The following is a 23,099-nucleotide window of genomic DNA, read 5'->3' as shown; positions in this document are numbered from 1 at the left end:
TGAGTTTTGTCGCCATATTCTGAGAGCCATAACTTTTTAATTTTTCTGTCGATTTAGTGATATTAAGGCTTATTTTTTGTTGGCAAGCTTTAGTTTCTATTGGTACCATTTTGGGGTACATGAGATCACTTTTTATTCCATTTGTTGAGGGAGAGGAAGTGACCAAAAAAGAGTGACATCTGACAAGAGCTGGAGAGAGTAGAACATGCGCACGCACGCACAGCTCCGATGCCGCCCCTGCCATGGAACAGAAGAGGAGTAGAAGAATTCACATCCAGTATGACTGGATGAGAATTCTTCTTCTATTCTGTACCGTGGCGGCGGCAGCATCGGAGCTGTGTGTGCGTGTGTACACTCTCCTTCTCTCTCCAGCCCTTGTCAGACAGTGATGACAAGACTGTGTAATCTCACGAGAGAGATCACACAGCACAAGCCGCTTTGACACTGTCCGTAGCTGATTGGACAGTGTTAAAGTGCTAAGTATCACGCCCCCTGTCCTTTCCATGAAAAGATACGCCCCACTGACAGTACATGGGGTAATTTACATATCGGGCACCAATAATAATGGCACCGATAAGGCTAGGCAGGTAGTTTAAAGTGCCCCAGGGTCTATGCAGCAGTGCCTATAACATGGTGCACTCAGTTGCACATGTATGGGCTAGTGAAACGTTCTCTTTAGGAGATGCTATCCTGGAGTATCTTAATGAACATAAACTTACAACGCAGCATCATCATGGGTTAATGAGGGATCGGTCCTGTTAAAATAATCTGATAAACTTCTATGAGGCGGTAAATTCGAGACTGGACCTGGGTAAGGCTGGGGATGTGGTTTATCTAGACTTTTCAAAGGCATTTCATACTGTGCCACATAATAGGTTAGTACATAAAATGAAAATGCTGGGATTGGGGAAAAATATGTGTAAATGGGTTAACAAATGTTTCAGTGATAGAAAACAGAGCGTGGTTATTAATGGTACATCCACAGAGTGGGTCACAGTTACCAGTGGGGTTCCACAGAAGTCAGTGTTCTTTTATTTAATATGTTTATCAATGACTTTATAGAGGGCTTACGGAATATTATTTAATTATTTGCAGATGGTACTAAACTCTGTAAATAATATACAGTAATATAATATAACAATACAGAGGAACTTGGGGAATGATAAAAGAGGACATGTCACTAGGTTATATAAATTGAACTGGTTTACTGACCTGAATAGCACGGTCTTAATTTCACCGGATTTTCTTTTTTTTTGCTCTAGTCAGCCTTCATGATTGCCATATTTAGAGTCAGGAAGGATTTTTTTTCTTCCCCCTAATATTGGGCACTTGGATTTTGCCTCATAGGGGCTTTTGCCTTCCTCTGGATTAACACGGTAGGATTATAGGTTGGACGTTTCTCTTTTTTCAACCTTATTAACTATGTAACATATGCTCACAAGAGCAGAAGTTTCGTGACAGACCTGTGCTCAGACTCTGGTCAAATTCATTAAAAAGTCAATCATAAATCATATGTATTTGAAATATGGTTTTGCTAAGTTTTTCATAATAACTGTGTATCTCTTTCAATTTATTTTAACCTTCTGTATCTAAAAGGTAAACAAATGAGAAGAATCACGCATTAATTAAATTGCAGTATTTATAAATTGTTGTCAAATGAAAATCCCTGGCTCCTGATAACTTTGATAAAAAGACGCAATGCACTGTATCTGCCATAGGTTGCCAAGAAACAATCATTTGAGAACAGTAATAAGGAAGAAAATAGAGTTAAATATACAAAAAATTTAAATAAAAAGGTAGCTATTATTATTGGGGAGATGTTATTTACACTGGATTTACATAGGATATTTATGATATTGGCACATGTTCAAAAAAATTAGAAAAAGAGCAAATGCTAACAGCTGACTTTTGTTGTACATGTAAGGGCTCATGCACACGGCCATATTACCGCCTCCTACAACTTCCAAGTTGCACACAGTCATAACACAGTGCCTAAAGAAGTCTATGGGGACTTACCATACCTTTGTATGCCTACTATTTCATACGATGACATATGGAGGTCCCATTGAATGCCATATTGCAAAGCTGTTCTACCCTAGAGGTACAAAGCTTCATACATGAGTTATAGAGCCACATGATCTCTGCCTACCATCCTACAGCCTCCTCTTCTGCTGTGTGCATGAGGCCTAAAGGCTTTTGTTCATAACACGTTTTTTGCCTACGTTTGATGTGTATTCCGGGAAAAGCTCCCGACGTATACGCTAAATGTAGGCTGCGATGTATGCCTAACAGTAACATCTGTCACCCATAGGCTGTAATGGTATCTATTCAACGGATACATTATCAAAAGTTGTCATGATAGTACATGACGTACCCGTTAAACGTAAACTATTATAGTCCGTGGGTGATGAATGCCACTGTTAGGCATCCGTCACAGCTAACATTTAACATTTATGTGGGGAGCTTTTCCGTTTAACGCATTCGTCACCCATAGGCTATAATGGCGTCAGTTTAGCAGATTCGTCATAAAAAGCTTTTTAAAGGCTCATAATGTTTGCCCACTGAAAAAAACCATACCTATTCATACAAGGGCAGGTTCAAACACCAGTTCCCAACAGGATGCAGACAAACCACAATGCTACATTGTGGAAGAGTGGACAGGTGCAAAATACTGATAAACATGCCTGTCACACTTATAGAAGCTATATCTGTGTGCAATGATAATGCTAAGCAGCCACCCCCTTCATAAATAGTAGGAGTATTTTGCACCTGTGCAGTCTCCCTCTATGTAGCATTTGTGGCTTATCTGCATCCTGTTGGGAACTGGTGTTTGTACTTGCCCTTGTATGAGTAAGTATGGCCTTTATCATTGATTTTAAATTAATATAGTTCTTTTCTCTGTGATTTCCTCATGATGTAAGCGTTTAACGGATGCCTATGATGGATGCTATACAATGGCATCCGTCACCCATAGGCCACCATGTGAAAAAATTGTGCATACGTTTTTGTACTGGACTCTGTGGTATGGAATAATGTAGTTTACTACGCTATGCCATACCTTTATTTTTTACACCCTTTTGGCCTCCGCCTGACAATGAAATCCTATGGAAAGTTTGTACGCCAGGATCTTTCTCAATGTACACGCTAAATTTATGTATTCTAGATATGTGAACTGTTAGTTTAACATTTCACTCTTACTGCGATCTTGGATTGTAATGGAATGTTCTAATATTGCAGATTTATGTTGCAGAAATGGATGCCTCAGATGACCATGCCATGCATCGAAAATAGGCTTTGTGAAAATCCATCCCAGTTTAGGACGAATGGTGCCTTGGATCTTGCGCTGTGATTCCATTTATCCAATACACAGATGTTGCTCTCTCTTTTAATTCACTTATTTTGACATTGGAGGAAGAAATCTACTGTACTTTATACTAGTTCCAATAAAGTCATCCCATGTCACTTCAACCTGCCCTGGAGGTGGGAGGACGGCAGCAATAATATTTGCTTCCCTAACATTTAATTCCCTATTCAGAAACTAGTGCAGAATATATTTATGTGGCTATTCAGTATATGCATATTCAGGGTAATTCAAATGTCTTTATACACAGGGAAGACATAGTGGACCTCATTTATCAAACCTGTCTAATCTTATTAGATTATAAGAATATAAAGGAGAGACAAAGGCAACCTTATAGAGCACAGTAGCTTGCTGTCTGATCCTGTAAGCATATATCACAAATATTATTTATGCCAGTTAAATACTAGATGAAGATTTACGTATTTACGTATTTGTTTTAAACATAGAGGAAGCATTCAGTCTTATATAGAGTACACCTATAGCACTGCTGTTTTTGGATCAGTCAGATACATACGTGCTTAATGAAAAATGTCAAGCATATACCATGCATCTGAAATGACAGCAGAGAAGCAAACATGCTACATGTGTATTCTATATTGGTACTGGTGTCGATCAAGTAGGCCTGGCAAATGTAAATAACTGTGTTATTAAAGATCGCACACTCTTACAGAATGCAAGCTGAGGTGCATGTGACTGCTATCTAATGCCCCAATGGCACAGCACGGAGTTCAGAAATACCTGCCCATATGTCAATATCATAAACAGTAGACACAATGCATTGTGGACACAATGCATATGCATAATAGGTACATTTGTATGTAAGTTATAAGTGAATGTGCAGAACAATTGCTTTAAAGGCATTTTAAGTTCTATTATTATGAAAAACTTGCTAGTGTCTTTATTAGATAAACTATCCATTGATTGTTCTGAATCATTTATATGCTGAGCTTTTTTTTTTCTATGATCAAGTCATTTTGCCCAACCTACATCACCCCCTTGGGAAGTTATTCACACGATTATAATTTACAAGTTCATTATCTGCTTTCTCCCTATAGCAGTAACAGAAGAAGTAGAGAGCACCTACCTAGAATCCTAGTTAAAATGTGACTTTACTTATCCAGTGATGCAAAATTTTGGCTATGTGAGCCTTTTTAGAAAGTCTTAAAAAGGCTCACATAGTCAAAACGTTCCATGTATAAGAAAATCAAACTTTGACTTAAATTATAAGTTAGTGCTGTCTCCTTTTTCTTTGTTACTGTAGTATTGCTTGATTGGGTAAGACGGACGAAGCCCAACTGGAGACACCACACATCTATTAATAGGCACTTGGATGTTGCTTATCATCTAGAGTTCTGTCTCTGTAGCAGTCCTTGGAGCAGTTGTTATATACATGAAAGAGCTCCTTAAGTCTATTATTAAAATTGGTGCTCTCTTTACCTGCCCATATCAATCAGATTAATATTGGGTGAATCCTTCTGAAATCCACTGATAATGTAATGTATATAGAGGCCTATCAAGTGTTCCCCAATGGAAGATGTCAGGAAAAACGAGGATTGGGTAAGTTGGATTTCAGGCGAGTCGAATGTGCATGTATATGGGGAGTTTACTGTAGAGAGCTGTCAGCCGAACACTCCTTATGTGTATGGCCAGCTTCACCTATGTAGATACTAGTTCAGCTGGTGATATTGCTGAAATGTTATTTTTCGAATTTATGTAATTTTTTTTATATATTTTTAAGCTTTTATAAAAAAAATTGATCAATGTAAATTATTAAATAAGTGTGTGTAGCAATCAATCAATCAATCAATCAATCAATCAATCAATCAATCAATCAATCAATCAATCAATCAATCAATCAATCAATCAATCAATCAACTCCGCAGTATAGGGAGTATTAAAAAGAACACAGAGGGGGCAGACGTTAAGATTTACCCAGCTGGGTACACTGACAACAGACAATGTTTAAATGTGCCAGTTGGCAACAGGAAATTCAAAGTCAAACTGAAAATAATGTAGTGATTAGAATGAGGACATCGATGTTGATTCTTCACTATGATTATATGACTGTGTATGAGCGCTGTGAAAAGCTGGTCAAAAATCCAAATGGAATAATTTTCCTATTGTACTATTTTTTTTTACATATTTACACAGCCTGTGACAAGTATCTAATCTTCATTAACTATATTAATGCATTTATACCCCATATTCTGTAAACTTGAAGATTACAGGGGACTATGTCTCAAAGATCCTCATTTTTTTTTACCCCAGAATGTCATTCTGTTTTTCAGTAGGTTCCTCTGTTTTATTTAGCTACACATTGCTTGCATATAGTGTGCAAATAGCACAAAATCTAGTGCAAATATGTAGTTTATAGAGAAATGTGGCAGTGTTAAGCCAATCCATATGCACTATGCTTGCTATTATAATAACTTGGGCATACTGTATATAATATTATATAGTCTTTAAAAAATTTTTAACCTGAGGCCTCATTCAGACTTGTATGTGACTTTCTGTTCGTGATGCAGTTCCATATCGTGGACTGTTCTGTTGTTTATATATGCTGTATAACACACACACAGTAGTCCCTCCTGGAAGCACTGAAAAAGTACTTCTATGGGGGACTACTGTACATCATATGGTAACCAAGGAAACATTATGTATGACAAAATATGCAGTATGTACAGGAAAATGTGCATGCAAAATACTGTAGGTGTGAGCACCTCCATAAAATAACATTGGCTACGTATTGTGCTACTTCTCCATAAGGACAAAATGCAGAACCAACACACAAAGTATGAATGAGGCCTAACACTAATGGTGACATTATAGTGACCTTCAGAAGGTAATATCTAATGAATAATATAAAGCAAATGTCTTGTTTTGCATAATTTAAAAATGTAGTTGCAACCTTTTGAAACATACTCTATTTGCTCATAGAATAGTTAAAAAATAAAAAATATGCTAAGGTCTTACTTCTTAGAGTATTTCAAGTCTACAATTAATACAATAGGAAAAAAATAATCTATCAATGCAGTTACTGTATATGTGCAATGGAAAAAATATAGCATTAAGAAAAAAACACATATTTATGAAATTTCCGCTCCAGTTTTTCACAAACAAATATCTATGACGATTTGATCAACTTATGCCACCACTTTTCTAAGGCGTAATGCCTATTTGTTATTATGCACTGTATTACCCAACAGTCTCATGCCAATAATAATGTGTAGTATAACATATTAGTTAAATATTGTAATATAGAACAAAAAATAGTTTTCTGTTATCCACTAAATGGTATTTTTATGTATTTTAAGAAATTGTGTACTTCCAAAAAATACCATTAGCCACTATATAAATTCGATATAAAAAATAATACCAGTCTTAAGGATAAGTTGTTGAAAGTGCTGAACAGTAAGATTTAGTTATTTAAGAGAGGAAGGAATTGGCAGGCTCACTTATTTAGTTGAGCTCTTAGACATTTTAGAAGTGCAGCCAAACCATCAAAAGCTTAAAGGCAGTACTAAGTCTTTGTGATATAAGGTTATGTTGTGATTTTGTATAGTCTATGTTGATCTAATGCAAAGGAGTTCTGATGGTTCTGATTTTAGGTCTTACAGTTTTCAGATGTACAGTAACTTCTAATGGAAGCTAAAAATGGGAAAAAACCTCAAACACCTTTGTTTTTTGTGTCCCAGAAAAATGGTTTTTATGGGGGCATGGCGATAGGGGGCACTTGCATAATTTCTTTCTAATATACAGTAAGGTTGGCTTATATAAAGAAACTTACTACCTAGCAGTGTGTTATTACTGGTGGTACTAGTTCATCCACAGACATAAATATTCATGTCATAACATTACTTTGTGACAAAGGTACCAACATACTATTGGTTAAGACTCCACAACAGGGTTTGTAGATATTTGGGAATATTTGGGTCATTCAGTAATGGGCACTTCATCGGGATCATGGATAGCTTATGAACTAATATAAATGTATATTATATAAATATAATATACAGTGTTCTTTTGCATTTGGGTTCCCTTAAGCTTTTCAAAGATTAAATTTTTTGCATGAAACAAAAATATGTTTCCTATTAAATCTATTTATTCTAACTTTTAAAAAAATACAAAACGTAGTGTTTCTTCTGCTGCTAAAGGAGATAATAAAAAAAATAGCATAAACAGGTAATTAAACCATTTCTGCATAAATAACATTAGTGTAGGTTTATCAAGACTAGTGTATAGGAAAAGTAAGGTTTTTCCCATACCAACCAATTATCTCACTGTTTTTATTTTCTAAATTGTCTCAGAAAATGTGAGCTAGAATTTGATTGGTTGCTATGGACAATTCCCTTACTTTTCCTTCATAAAGTTGTGATAAATCTCACTATTGTTTCCTCTTTTGGTTGCTTGAATATTAATATAATGACAGATTCCCCTTATTTTCCGTTATATGCATTTGCATGACATATTACATACAATACACAACTTTGCATCTTAACCAGACTTTGCATTACATTGGTTTATACCCTGTAATAGTCTGTGTAAAAAGTTTCTTTGTGCATTTATTGAATACTTCATATTTTATAGTAGTTGCTATCCAGTGGAGGAGTATATTGGATCTACTACTGGGACTTTATCCTATCTTGGCTGAACACCTTCATGCCGAAGATGTTTTCACACATTTTCATGTAACCTTTCCATATAGTTTCTGAGTTCTTTGCATTCTCCCATGTCTATGTCTTGGCAAACCCACTTTATATCATCTTCATTGTTCACTAAAATGGGGTTAATATTAGGACAACCATCCTCAGAAGGGATGGTGGTGAAAGTAGTAAATTTTACACGTTTTCTTTTGGAGGTAGGAGAGGTGGCAGGCTCACCCCTTTGTTCTTTCCCTTCATTGAAGGAAGTCTCTACAGATCTGTACGTCTGTCCATTTACGATTTTAGGAGGATTTGAAGTGATAAGATATTTGTTTTCTGCAAGATTTACTCCCCTTTCTACAGCTGTTATGCATTCTTCCTGCTGCAAAGGAAAGTTTATGTTATTTTCCAAGATTTCTGTTCGATTTGTAAGTCCAACCCAGTCGTGTGAATGTGTCATGGTCTCTTCTTCATCCACAGGGACCTGTTTGTGTCTGTACTTCAGTGCAAATGTCACACAATTTATGAGAAAAACAAGTATAGCCAGGCAGAAGACCCCTAGTAAAGCATACATTCCAATTTCCAAGTCACTTAATCCCCTTGTATTTTGGACAAGATCATTTTCTTCCATATCTCCATTAGGACCAGGTAGATCAACCTGTGCAGGAAAACTAGTGAAATCCATGGGGATGTTTGGAAGATGACCGTCATCATCTAACAGACTTTCTCTCTCCCTCTTTTTACTTAATTGAGCTTGGTCAGTCGTAACTCTGTTCATGTTCTGGATATCTCTTTCCATGTATGGTGTACCAAAAAAAGGAACATCAGGTCTTGCTCGTTCCAAAGCAATCTTCTGCCTTCTCCCAGTAGAATGGTTATCAAAATGATCCCTGTTGTTCACATTTCTATTGTCACTTCCATTGTTGTGACCAAATGTAACCCTTATGTGCCCAATGCCAACAGTAAGAATGCTTTTGCGTTTAGACTTCTGGCATAACTCATTTATCATGAGCTCCACTTTGACCAGAGCCCCCTGTCCTTCTGCGATGGCTGAAAATATTGGCCATTTGGATTTAGAATCCTGAGACACTGAAAAAATCTTCTCATTTAAAGAGGTTACACTCAATGAAAAGTCTTTCGAGTCATAGATATCCAGCGGAGTCACTGTACCATCACTAAACTGGATCCAACAACTGATTTCTACTTCCTATATGCAAAACCAGAAAATAGAAAATTCAGCAAACAACAATAGATAAAAGAACATTTTATTCTGTATTAAATTGTAAACTACTAGGAGGTGAAGGGCACAAATTCATTTCTAAGACATAAAAACACTAGTTTAAATTCCTTGGCGATAAAATGTGTTTTTTCTCACTGGTTCTAAAAAGACAATGAGTCCCTGGGGCGATATGGATTCGACTTTAACAGCGAAATAATAAAGTGACTGTCAGAAGACATTATTATATGCTGACTTAAATTATCGCAGTTGTGTATTTAAATGAAAAAGAATTGCACACTTCAAAAATATATTAATTTAAAGTTTTCTCTGATTACTTGTAAGAAATGAAGAGTGCAATATGTATCCTTCAGGAAACAGCAAATACAACTGTCCTTTTTCTGTTCCATAAACCATTTCGCATTCTATTTTTGCAATTTTGATTAAAAGTGCTTAATTCCTGGGACTCAGTTCTTTTTACTTCTTCACAAAATACTTGATCAATGATTAATGTTTAGGTACATAAAATAACAAATGAAAACTCTTTACAATTTATGAGCCATAAAAACTTGACAAACCTTCTCTTTACATGATCCAGTCAAGTTTAAACTTCTAAACAGGAATTTTAGTTTTGAGATTCTCCATAATGAAACTATTTAATTCATTTTCATTAAGTACTAGCATCACGGGCATTTAACAGCCAATGCTGATTCTCTATAACAGCTTTCTAACATCCAGTCATTACTGTACAATAAGTCCCTACTCAACTGTGTTGGCATAAAAGCACTTTAGTTGTTTTTTTTTGTAGCACTGCAATAATACTAACACTAACTGCAATGTTCAGACTTGCTTAAACCATTCATTGTCCTATAAGCTATCAAACAGTGTTAAAAAAAGCTCACTAAACACTATGTGCATGTTAACCCCTTAAGGACGCAGCCTGGTTTGGGCCTTAAGGCTCAGAGCCCATTTTTCAAATCTGACATTTTCACTTTATGTGGTAATAACTTCGGAATGCTTTGACCTATCCAAGCGATTCTGAGATTGTTTTCTCGTGACACATTGGGCTTTATGTTAGCTGTAAAATTTGGTCGATACATTGAGTGTTTATTTATGAAAAATAGCAAAATTTAGTGAAAATGTTGAAAAATTAGCAGATTTTTTAATTTAAATGTATCTGCTTGTAGGGCAGATGGTTATATCACACAAAATAGTCACCAATTAACATTTCCCATATGTCACTTTTGAACATTATTATATTTTTATAGGACGTTATAAGGCTTAGAACATAAACAGCAATTTCTCATATTTTCAAGAAAATTTCAAAAGCCTTTTTTTAACTACCAGTTCAGTTCTGAAGTGGCTTTGAGGGGCCTATGTATTATATACCCCCATAAAACAACCCAAGTATTCCCTCAAAGTATTCAAAACAGGATATAGAAAGTTTTTTTTAACCCTTTAGGCATTTCACAGGAATTAAAGTAAAGTGGAGGTGAAATTTGCACATTTAATTTTCTTGCAGAAATTCAATTTTAATCAAGTTTTTTTCTGTAACACAGAAGGTTTTATCAGAGGAACACCACTAAATATGTATTGGCCAGATTTTGCAGTTTTTAGAAATGTCCCACATGTGGCTCTACTGTGCTTGTGGACTAAAACACAAGCCCCAGAAACAAAGAAGCACCTAGTGCATTTTGGCGCCTGTTTTTTATTAGAATATATTTTAGGCACCATGCTAGGCTTGAAGAGGTCTTGCGGTGCCAAAATAGTAGAAATCCCCCAAAACTGACCCCGTTTTGGAAACTAAGCCCCTCAAGGAATTCATTTATTTGTGTTGTGACCATTTAGACCCCACAGTTTTTTCACAGAACTTATTTGAATTGAGCTGTGAATTAAAAAAAAACTTAATTTTTTCCAATATTATGTAGTTTTTGCTCATAAATTTCTTATTTTCACAAGAAATAAAATACCCTATTTTGTTGCCCAATTTGTCCTGAGTTTGGCAATACCCCATTTGTGGTGATAAACTGCCGTTTGGGCCTGTGGCAGGGCTCAGAAGGAAAGGAACACTATGTGTTCTTTGGAGTCCAGATTTTGCTGGGTTTGTTTTCGGGTGCCATGTCGCATTTGCAGAGCCCCAGAGGTATCAAAGCAATGGAAACTCACCAGAAATGACCCCATTTTGGAAACAACACCCCTTAAGGAACTTATTTACGGGTGTTGTGAACATTTAGACTCCACAGAGTGTTTACAGAACTTATTTGAATTGAGCTGTGAATTAAAAAAAAAACATTTTTTCCAATAATATGTCGTTTTGGCTCAAAATTTCTTATTTTCACCAAAAATAAAATGCTCCATTTTGTTGCCCAATTTGTTCTGAGTGCGGCAATGCCCTATTTGTGGAGATAAACTGATGTTTCGGCCCATGGGAGGGTTCAGAAGGAAAGGAGCGCTATTTTGCGCAGATTTTGCTGGATTTGTTTTCGGGTGCCATGTCACATTTGCAGAGCCCAAGAGGTATCAAAGCAATGGAAACCCTCAAGAAGTGACACCATTTTAAAATCTACACCCCTTAAGGCATTCATCTAGAGGTCTAGTGAGCACACAGGTATTGTCTAAAACGTAATGCGCAGCAGATGGTGCAGTGTGAGATTTTCAATTTCTATATATGTATGCCATTTCGGTGTCCAATATATTGTGCCCAGCATGCCCCACCGGAGATATACACCCTATAAATTGTAATGTGGGTTCTCCTGGGTATGGCAATACCCTACATGGGGCTGTTATCAGCTGCCTGGGCACACAGCAGGGCTCATAAGGGAAAGATGAGGGGGATAAGCTGTGCGGAGTGCATCAGGGTAAGTAAAACTGGGGTAGATTAAAACTCTAGGGATGTATGATAAATTTTAAAACACTCTTTCATACAGAGCCCTGGTTTTTCGGGACACGTGTCACATTGATATATTGTGTCCTTCCTTATCCCCCTCTTATAGCAGACTTTGCACCTCTTTTGACTTTATCTCTTCTTGACAGTTTGGGGAACTTCTCCTGGAAAGTGTTGCCCTGGTACGATGCGTGTGGCCTCATTTCCAGAAGTACTGGGTGCACCCCCTTCTTGGTCCCTAATTATTAGGTTCTTGATAACCACCTCTTGAAATTCCAGGAAAGTTACCGTGTGGCCTGCACATCGACGTAGCACGTTCGCATTGTACAATGACATCTGTATGATGTGCATGGCCAGCTTCTTATACCACACCACATGGTGCTGTAGGGCTTCAGGACTTGATCTGACAAGTCCACCCCTCCCATGTACCTATTGTAATCCAGGATGCAGTCTGGTTTGGGCGTCTCTGTACTGGTACCTCGTACAGGTACATGGATACTGGTGTGGCCATGTATTGTTGTCAATACAAGGACATCTCTCTTGTCCTTGTACTTGACACACAATATGTTGCCCTGCTTTCACCCCTTCTGAGTTTTTGCCCAAGCAGTGTCTTAGGGAAGCCTCTCAGATTTCTAATATCAGTGCCGCATGCCGCAGTACTTCTGGAAGCGAGGCACTTGAAGAGTGGGACACTGGTATAAAAATTATCCAGGTAGAGGTGGTAACTCTGGTCCAGCAGTGGGTGCACCAAATCCCACACAATTTTTGCATAAACTTCCAGTAAGGGGGGGGCATTCTGGGGGCTGAATACTGGTGTCCTTCTCTTCATATATCCTAAATTTGTAGGTATACCCTGATGTACTCTCGCACAGTTTATACATCTTCACGCCATACCTTGCCCTCTTACTCGGCAGGTACTGGCGGAATTGAAGCCTCCCTGTAAAATGTACCAAGTACTCATCAATAGAAATACACTTCTCGGGGGTGTATGCTTGGGCAAACCGGGCACTGAAATAGTCTAATAGGGGTCTCAGTTTATGCAAATGGTCAAAACTGGGGTCATCTTGGGTTTGGGCACTGTTCATTATCAGTATAATGTAAGACGCGAAGTATTGCCTCATAATGCATCTTGGACACGGCTATACAGTACATCGGGGTGAGGTAAAGAAAAAGCCTCTTTTTTTTTTTAGGTTCCAGTTCAGTTCAGGCCTATATATTAGAAACCCCTATCAAACACCCCATTTTAGAAACTAGACCCCTTTAAAGTATTCAAAACAGCATTTAGAAAGTTTATTAACACTTTAGGTGTTTCACAGGAATTTAAAGCAAAGTAGAGGTGAAATTTACATATTTTATATTTTTGTCAGAAAATCCTTTTTATTCAATTTTTTCTGTAAAACAGAAGGTTTTACCAGAGAAACGCAATTCAATAGCAAAGGAGCACCTAGTGGATTTTGAGGCCTCTTTTTTATTAGGCACCATGTCCAGTTTGAAGAGGTCTTGTGGTGCCAAAACAGTGGAAACCCCCCAAAACTGTCCCTATTTGGCAAACTACACCCCTCAAGGAACTTATCGAGGGGTATGGTGGGCATTTAGATCCCACAAGTTTTTTGCTGCATTTTCTGGAATTAGGCTGGGCAATTGAAAATCCCATTTTTCAGCTAAAAGGTACGAATTTTTAATTTTGACAAGGAATAAAGGAGAAACATGTGTAAAGCAATTTCTCTCGATTACGGCAATACCTCATATGTGGTCATAAACTGCTGGTTGTACAAACGGCAGAGCCCAGAAGGGAAGGAGCGCTATTTGGCATGTAGATTTTGCTGGATTGGTTTCTGGGAGCCATATGCAGAGCTTCTGAGATACCAGTACAGGGGAAACCCCTTAAAAGTGACCCCATTTTGGAAACTAGACCCCTTGAGGAAGTCATTGTAGTTTTCATGGGGTGCATGCGACTCTTTGATCAGTTCTTATTCTATTTTAACCCCTTCACGCAAAATCACGTAATTGTACGTGATGAGGGTTAAGGGGAAGTATGGAGTGAGCTCACGGGCTGAGCTCGCTCCATACACAGCGGGTGACGGCTGTTACACGCAGCTGGCACCTCCCTGCAATGAGCGGAATCAAAGTTCACTTTGATTTCGCCCGTTTAACACCTTAAATGCCGCGATCAATCTCCACCGCGGCATTTAAATGATTAGAATCAGGGGGGCGCCCCCTGAAACTCGCGATCGCACCCCCCCCGCGGCAAGATCAGGCGGTTACAACGGTTGCTATGGCAGCCTGAGGGTTGAACAAAAGCTCCCAGGTCCGCCATCTTTGTACTCCTTTGAAGCTCTGCCTCCGGAAGGGCTTCAAAGGAGACTGTCAGAATCACGATATACTGCAACACATTAGTATTGCAGTATATCATGCAAGCGATCCAACGATCACTGCTTCAAGTCTCCTAGGGGGACTAATAAAAAAAGTAAAAAACAGTTAAATAAAGATTTTTGTTATGTTCCAAAAACAATAAAGTATTAAAAGTTCAAAAAAAAAAACCTTTTCACATTTTTCCCCTAAATCAATGTTAAAAAAAAATAAAAGTTAACATAACTGGTATCGCCGTTTCCGTAAAAGTCCGAACTATCACAATATAGCGTTGTTTTTAATCCGCTCAGTGAATGCTGTAAAAAATATATATATAAAACACGCAAATTGCTGTTTTTTGGTCACCTTAGCGCTCAAATAAAATGAAATAGAAAATGATCAAAAAGTCGCATATACCCCAAAATGGTATCAGTGAAAACTACAGCTCACCCCGCAAAACTTAAAGGGGTTGTCCGAGATAAATTGACTTTGTGTTAATGCTTGCAATTTATAAATGTAAATATATTTGTAATATACTTACGTTTTCCAAAGTTGCCAGATCCTGCCGTGGGGAACTTGGCGGGTGACGTCACTCTCTGCACTGGCTCTGGCCGCTTTGTTAATCTTGAATCCTTTGCCGGGTATACGACACGTCACTTGTGACGTGGTGTATATCGGCTTGTTCTGCTTCACAGCCCGTAACGCGCATGCGCTGTCACTGCGGTTCTCGCGGTCCCTGCTGTTCTCGAGATAACAGCAGGGGCCGCGCATGCGCATTTCAACAGAACAAGCCAATATACACCACGTCACAAGTGACGTGTCGTATACCCGGAAAAGAATTGAAGATCAACAAAGCGGCCAGAGCAGACGTCACCCGTCAAGTTCCCCATGACAGGATCTGGAAACGTGGCCAATTTGGAAAACGCAAGTATATTACAAATGCATTTACATTTATAAATTGCAAGTATTAACACAAAGTCATTTTATCTCGGACAACCCATTTAAGCCCTCACATCGCTAAATTCATGGAAAAATAAAAAAGTTATGGCTCTCAGAATACGGCAACACAAAAGTTTTTTTTAAATGGTTTTAAATGGTTTTATTTTTTTTAAAGTGGTAAAAAAGAAAACAAAATATATACATTTTGTATTGGCGTAATCGTATTAACCTGATGGACGCCGTAAAAACAAAACCCCCCAAAATATGACGTCATCGCTATTTTTTGCCCATTTCACCCCACAAATAATTTTTTTTCAGCTTCCCAGTATATTATGCAGTACAGCAAATGGTGCCATAAAAAACTACAACTTGTCCCGCAAAAAACAAGCCCTCATATGGCTATATAGACGGAAAAATAAAAAAATTATAGCTTTTGAAAGGTGGGGAGAAAGAAACAAAAGTGAAAATTTGAAAAAGGGCTGCTTCCTGAAGGGGTTAAAAGGCGTGGTGACTAAAAAATAGAAATTCTACTATTGTTTTTCATTCTATTTTTTTTTTACAGTATTCACCGTGCGCTATAAATGACATATTCACTTTATTCTGCGTGGCGATACGATTACGGCGATACCATATGTTTATAATTTTTTTATGTCTGATGGCGTTTGCACAATAAAATACTTTTTATAAAAAATCATTTACTTTTTGTGTTGCCATATTCTAAGAGCCAGAACTTTTTTATTTTTCCATCAAGAAAGCCGTGTGAGGACTTGTTTTTTTGCGTAACAAACTGTAGTTTCGCTCAGGACCATTTAGGTACATGCGACTTTTTGATCTCTTTTTATTCCATTTTTTGGGAGGTGAAATTACCAAAAATGTTTTTTGATTTGGTATGGTTTACTATTATTTTCTTTTACAGCGTTCACCGCGCTGGATAAATAATGAAATCATTTTGTAGTTCAGGCCGTTATAAACTGCCGTTTGGGCCCATGGGAGGGCTCAGAAGGAAAGGACCACCATTTGGCCTACTGGGGATTTTCTAGTGCGAAGTCATGCATGCAGAAGCACCTGAGGTACCAGTACAAAAGAAGTGACCCCGTTTTAATAACTACACCCTTAAGGCATTCATCTAGAGGTGTAGTGAGCATTTTGACCAGAGACCTACACCCCATAAACTGTAATGTGGGTTCTCCCAGGTATGGCAAAACCCTACATGTGGCTGTTATCAGCTGCCTGGACACACAGCAGGACTCAGAGGGGAAAGACGAGGGGGGATAAGCTGTGCGGAGTGCATCAGGGTAAGTAAAATTGGGGTAAATTATAAACAAAGGGATGTATGATAAATTTTAAAACTGACTTTCATACAGAGCTCTGGTTATTCGGGACACGTGTCACATTGATATATTGTGTCATCCCTTATCCCCCTCTTATAGCAGACTTTGCACCTCTTTTGACTTTTTCCCTTCTTGCCAGTTTGGGGAACTTCTCCTGGAAAGTGTTGCCGCCTTGGTACGATGCGTGTGGCCCCGCTTCCAGAAGTACTGGGTGCCCCCCCTTCTTGGTCCCTAAAGATTAGGTTCTTGATAATCACCTCTTGAAATTCCAGGAAAGTTCCCGTGTGGCCTGCACATCGACGTAGCACGTACGCATTGTACAATGCCATCTGTATGATGTGCCCGGCCAGCTTCTTATACCACACCGCATGGCGCTGTAGGGCTTCAGGATTTGATCTTACAAGTCCATCCCTCCCATGTACCTATTGTAGTCCAGGATTCAGTCTGGTTTGGGGGTGGCCTTCCCTTCATATAGCCTAAACCTGTAGGTATACCCGGATGCACTCTCGCAGCTTATACATCTTCACGCCATACCTTGCCCTCTTACCTGGCAGGTACTCGCGGAATTGAACCCTCCCTTTAAAATGTACCAGGGACTCATCAATAGAAATACACTTCTCGGGGGTGAATGCTTGGGAAAACCGGGCACTGGAACGGTCTAATAGGGGTCTCCGTTTATACAAACGGTCAAAACTGGGGTCATCTCAGGGTGGGCACGGCTCATTATCAGTATAATGTAAGAAGCGAAGTATTGCCTCATTTATTTATTTTTTTAGGTTCCAGTTCAGTTCTGAAGTTGCTTTGAGGGGCCCATATATTAGAAACCCCTATCAAATACCCCATTTTAGAAACTAGACCCCTCAAAGTATTCACAACAGCATTTAGAAAGTTTATGAACCCTTTAGGTGTTCCACAGAAATTTTGAGCAAAGTAGAGGTGAAATTGACATTTTTTTTTGTCAGAAAATCCTCTTTATACCATTTTTTTTATAACACAAAAGGATTTATTAGAGAAACACAACTTAATACGTATTGCCCAGATTCTGCAGTTTTTAGAAATATCCCACATGTGGCCCTCGGGCGGTAATGGACTGAAGCACCGACCTCCGAAGCAAAGGAGCACCTAGTGGATTTTGAGGCCTCTTTTTTATTAGGCACCATGTCCGGTTTGAAGAGGTCTTGTGGTGCCAAAACATTGGGAACCCCCCAAAAGTGACCCCAATTTGGAAACTAGACCCCTTGAGGAATCCATTGTAGTTTTCTTGGGGTGCATGCAGCTTTTTGATCAGTTTTTATTCTATTTTTAGGTGGCGTGGTGACTAATAAACAGCAATTCTACTATTGATTTTATTATTATTTTTTTTACAGCGTTCACCGTGCGCTATAAATAAAATATTCACTTTATTCTGCGGGGTGATACGATTACGTTGATACCAGATGTTTATAGTTTTTTTTTATGTCTTATGGCGTTTGCACAATAAAATATGTTTTGTAAACAATCATTTACTTTTTGTGTTACCTTATTCTAAGAGCCATAACGTTTTTATTTTGCAATCAATAAAGCCGTGCGAGGACTTATTTTTTGCGTAACGAACTGTAGTTTCAATCAGTACCATTTTTAGGTACATGCGACTTTTTCATCTCTTTTTATTCAATTTTTTGGGAGGTGAAGTGACCAAACAATTGTGATTCTGGTACGGTTTATTATTATTTTCTTTTACGGCGTTCACCGCGCGGGATAAATAACGAAATAATTTAGTAGTTCAGGCCGTTACGGACGCGGCGATACCAATTATGTATAGTTTATTTGTTTGTTTATATATTTTTATTAATAATAAATGACTGATAAGGTAAAAAGGGGGCTACTCACTGACAGCAAGCATAGTGGGTCCTGACGTTGTCAGGACCCACTAGGCTTCCGTCTATGGCATAGCCGGACGCCATTGTTTGGTGTCCGGTTGCCATAGTCACCATCGCCGGCCGCTATCGCGTAGCAGGCCGGCGATGGCAGCTTAACCCCTAAAAAGCCACGATCTCTATAGAACGCGGCTTTTAAGGGGTTAATCAGCGGGGACACAGCGATCGGACCCCGCTGTAGGAGCTGTGACAGCTGCTGTACGAGACAGCAGCTGTCACAGCTCCTGTATGTGTCGGGAGGACGGCCGAAACGGCCGTTACTCCCGAGACGTACTATTAGGTCATGGAGCGCGAACGATACAGCTGCCATGACCTAATAGTACGTCCAGGAGCGGGAAGGGGTTAAGCACTAAGGTGACCAAAAAACTATTTTGATGTTTTACATTTTTTAACTCACCATGCGAGTTAAATAATGGTATATTGTAATAGTTCAGACTTTTACGGACACAGCGATACCAAATTATTTTATTTTTTACATTGTGCTTGGGGAAAAAGTTTTTTTTTGAACTTCTAATATTATTTTTTTCTTACACTCTTGAAACATTTTTTACACATTTTATTAGTTCCCCTAGGGGACTTGAACCAGCGGCCACTTGGTTACATGTGGAGTTACTGAAACAGCGTAACTATGCCGTTTCCCTAACTCCCATAGTAGTGAATGGCAGTTACGGAAGCAGCGTAGCATGCGAGCTACGTTGTTTCCATAACTACTGTTCAGTTCTATGGGAGTTACGGAAACAGCTTAGCTCACCAAGTTATGCTGTTTCAGTAACTCCACATGTAATGCCGGGAGAGCACAGAAAGCTAGAACGGGGTTTAGGGGGCCCCGTTCTAGATCTGAAATTTATGACATATCCTGTGGATATGTCATAAATGTCCTTCATAGAAAAACCCCTATAAATGCCGCGGTCGCTATAGAGCACGGCATTTAACTAGTTAAAGGGGTTTGCCATAAAACACATTTATCCCCTATCCACAGGATAGGGGCTACATGTGAGATCGCTGGGGGTCCGACCGCTGGGACCCCCAGCCATAAGGAGAACGCACTATGTGAGAAGCCTGAACTTCCGGGTTCTGTGTCCGGCTTATCTGTTCCGCAGCTCCATAGAGATCAATGGAGAGCATGCGCAGAAGAATCCCATTGATCTCTATGAAGCTGCCGGACACAGAACGCCGAAGTCACAGCTTCTCATGCAGCGTTCTTGGTAACTTTCGGTCCCCGTTCTCCTTATCGATCACACATGTATCCCCTATCCTGCGGATAGGAGATACATGCGTTTTATGGCACAAGCCCTTTAAACTGCCAGGAACAGTGAAATTGCTGTTTCTGGCCGTTAGAGCAGCATGTCAGAAGCTGACACCTGCAGTGTATCATCCCCCTCCAGCTCCATGATATGCCGGCACGTAATGGGTCAGGAAGGGGTTAAGTAATAACGCGGTCATGGGGCTCGGCGATGCCGGGGCCCTTGACTGCGGACTATAAGACGCAGGGACTTTTAGCAAGATTTATTCTTGCTAAAAACTGTGTCTTATAGTCCAAAAAATACGGTATGTATCCATGTGCAGTGTAGATGGTACTATAGGCTGTGTACAATGACCTCCCAATAAAAGATGCATACACAGACCAGCAACAAGGAGCTAGGAGGGAGACCTGCATGAATGTTTGAGATAAATACAGCCTACCATGTACTTAATACAAACATTTAACAGGAAATGTAATGAATCTGAAAAGCATCATATAATACCTGTTTTAGAGAACTAATATGCTCTTGTGCTATGGTGGTTGCATAGATTGCCCTGTTACTTCCAGGGCTAAGCTGAAGAGAAACTGACAGGCCTGTCACCACCTGGATTCCAAGGTCTGTGATGGCTACTTTTTCATCTACTACCATCACGGTCTTCTCTGCCAGGATGGCATCAGAAAGTGGGGAAAGTATCTAAAAACCAACAACAGATAAACATAAGCATTTTATATCAGATTTAACAAAACACAATTCGATATTACAGTTCATCCAAATACTAGTTGGATTTTCCATGGGACTATTTCCGCACAAAATAAAATTTACAGAGTGTACCTGTCATTTTAGATGACTTTCCGGAATAAGCTGTGGTGTGTGTAAATGTGAAATAACACTATATTTGACCATTATATGACTTGTATATGCGAGTCTTCCCCTCTGGGTGTGCTATTTTTAATTGTCAGTTTTCCAAGAGCACAACTCCAGAGGGGGCGGAGCCTAACTGCAAGGCCGGCCTTAGGTTGAATGGCGCCCTGTGCGGGACTCTCTATTGCTGCCCTCCACAAATAAGAAATTAACCACAAATATACTGTACATAAAGATATATTTAGACATATAGGAGAAACACACACACACAAACACAGGAGGCATGTATACATATACACACACACACACACATGAGGTATGTATACATATACACGCACGCACACACACACACACACACACACACTGTCACGAAGGGTCTGTGGACCCACTGAGCCATACCGCCTTGGCGGTAAGGCAGCTGGCCAACAGGGAGCAGGTGAAAGTCTATAGTTCGTATAGGTACGTGTGGCAGCTCAGACAGCAGATGGGCAAGCCCGGCTTGGACAAGGCAGCAGGTAGACGTCACGCGAGGTGAGGCAGGCCAGACGTGGATACAGCACGACACGACTTTGACACAGCACAGTGCTTGACCAGGATGGTATGGAAATGCAAGAAACAGGAACAGGTACAGGAACAGGTACAGGAACAGGTAACACACTAGGAGGCCATAACATAGACAAACTTGGGAACACAATAACGCTCAGGCATAGAACTAGGGGGCTGGACCCCTCTTATAGTCCAGGGTACTCACGGGTCAAAGTTCATCAACAAGGTCTGGTGCCTGCGCTGCCCCTTTAAGAGCGGGCACGAGTGTGAGCGCGCACCCTACGGGATCCGGCTGAGGTGAGTGGACGCGAGCGCTGGTGTCTCCTGAGGAGGAGGCTAGGGCCAGCACTTGCCGACTCGTGGCTGCGGCTGTCAGGAGGAAAACGGAGCTGACAGCCCGCAGCCGCGGACATTACACACACACACACACACACACACACACACACACACACACACACACACACACACACACGAGGCATGAATTCATACATACAGACACACACACAGGAGGCATGTATACACATACACAAATAGGAGGCATGTACACATATACACACACATGCACACGGGAGGCATGCATATATATACACACAGGAGGCATGTATACATTCACACAGGAGGCATATATACATACACACAGGAGGCATGTATACACACACACACACACACACACACACACGAGGCATGTATACATATACACCAACAGGAGGCATGTATACATATATATATATATATATATATACACACATACACACACATGCACACAAACACAAACACACACACACACACAAGGCATGTATACATATACATATACACACACACACACACACACACACACACACACGAGGTATGTATACATACACACACACACACACACACACATACACACCCAGACGGCATGTATACCTATACACACACACACACACACACACACACACAAACACACATATGAGGCATGTATACATACACTCACAAAGGAGGTATGTATAGGACACACACACATGCAGGCATATATACATACACACGAGGCATGTATACATACACACACACACACTCAGAGGCACGTATACAATCACACACACACACACACACACACACAGAAGGCATGTATACATATACACACCCACACACACGAGGCATGCATACATACACACACACACACACACACAGAGTGGAGGCATGTATACATATATATACACACACACACACACACAAACACGAGGAATGTATACACACACACACACACACACACACACACAAACACGAGGAATGTATACACACACACACACACACACACACACACACAGGAGGCCTGTATACATATATACACACACACACACACACACACACACATATATATATATATACTCACACACACACACACGCGCGCACACACACAGTACAGATAATGTAGATGTTACCTGCAGTAACACTACAAATAACACAGTGATAACCAGACACACACATAGAAAAATATACACATACTGGAACTTATACACACAGACATATGTACACAGAAAGGAACTTACCATCTCTCCTTGCTGCACAGTTTTCTTGCAGGATGGGCTGTGGGCGGAGCTTCCTCCGCTGCTCTGCCCCTGCTTCCTCAGTGTGTGTAATGAGGAGCAGAGAATACAGAGTTCAAACGACCGGCACAGTGGTGCCCCCTACATTCTGGGAGGCTGCAGCGCCCTGTGCACCCGCACAAGTCGCACACCCTAAGGCCGGCCCTGCCTAACTGTAACACTGCACACAGAGAGAAGAGAAGATCCTGCTCCACTATCTCTTTGTATCACACTTTCAGAAGCA

At 39.8% G+C, this 23,099-nt stretch overlaps 1 protein-coding gene across 1 annotated transcript in view; it reads right to left on the bottom strand.

The window, feature by feature from the left end:
• Positions 1-7,499: 7,499 nt before the first annotated feature.
• Positions 7,500-23,099, bottom strand: part of LOC142657885 (transmembrane protein 132D-like) — an 863,822-nt gene continuing 848,222 nt past the window's right edge. Inside the window, exons 8-9 of the mRNA XM_075833390.1 lie at positions 20,385-20,576; positions 7,500-9,211 (exon numbers count right to left, since the gene is read on the bottom strand). Coding sequence (XP_075689505.1) covers positions 8,036-9,211; positions 20,385-20,576 — 1,368 coding nt within the window. The 3' untranslated portion in view covers positions 7,500-8,035. The remainder of the gene's footprint in view (positions 9,212-20,384; positions 20,577-23,099) is intronic.

Source organism: Rhinoderma darwinii, chromosome 1, assembly GCF_050947455.1.
Source record: "Rhinoderma darwinii isolate aRhiDar2 chromosome 1, aRhiDar2.hap1, whole genome shotgun sequence".
Classification (NCBI taxonomy): Eukaryota; Metazoa; Chordata; class Amphibia; order Anura; family Rhinodermatidae; genus Rhinoderma; species Rhinoderma darwinii.
The sequence above is the reverse complement of the archived record's forward strand: the minus strand, read 5'-3'. Positions and strand labels throughout refer to the sequence as shown.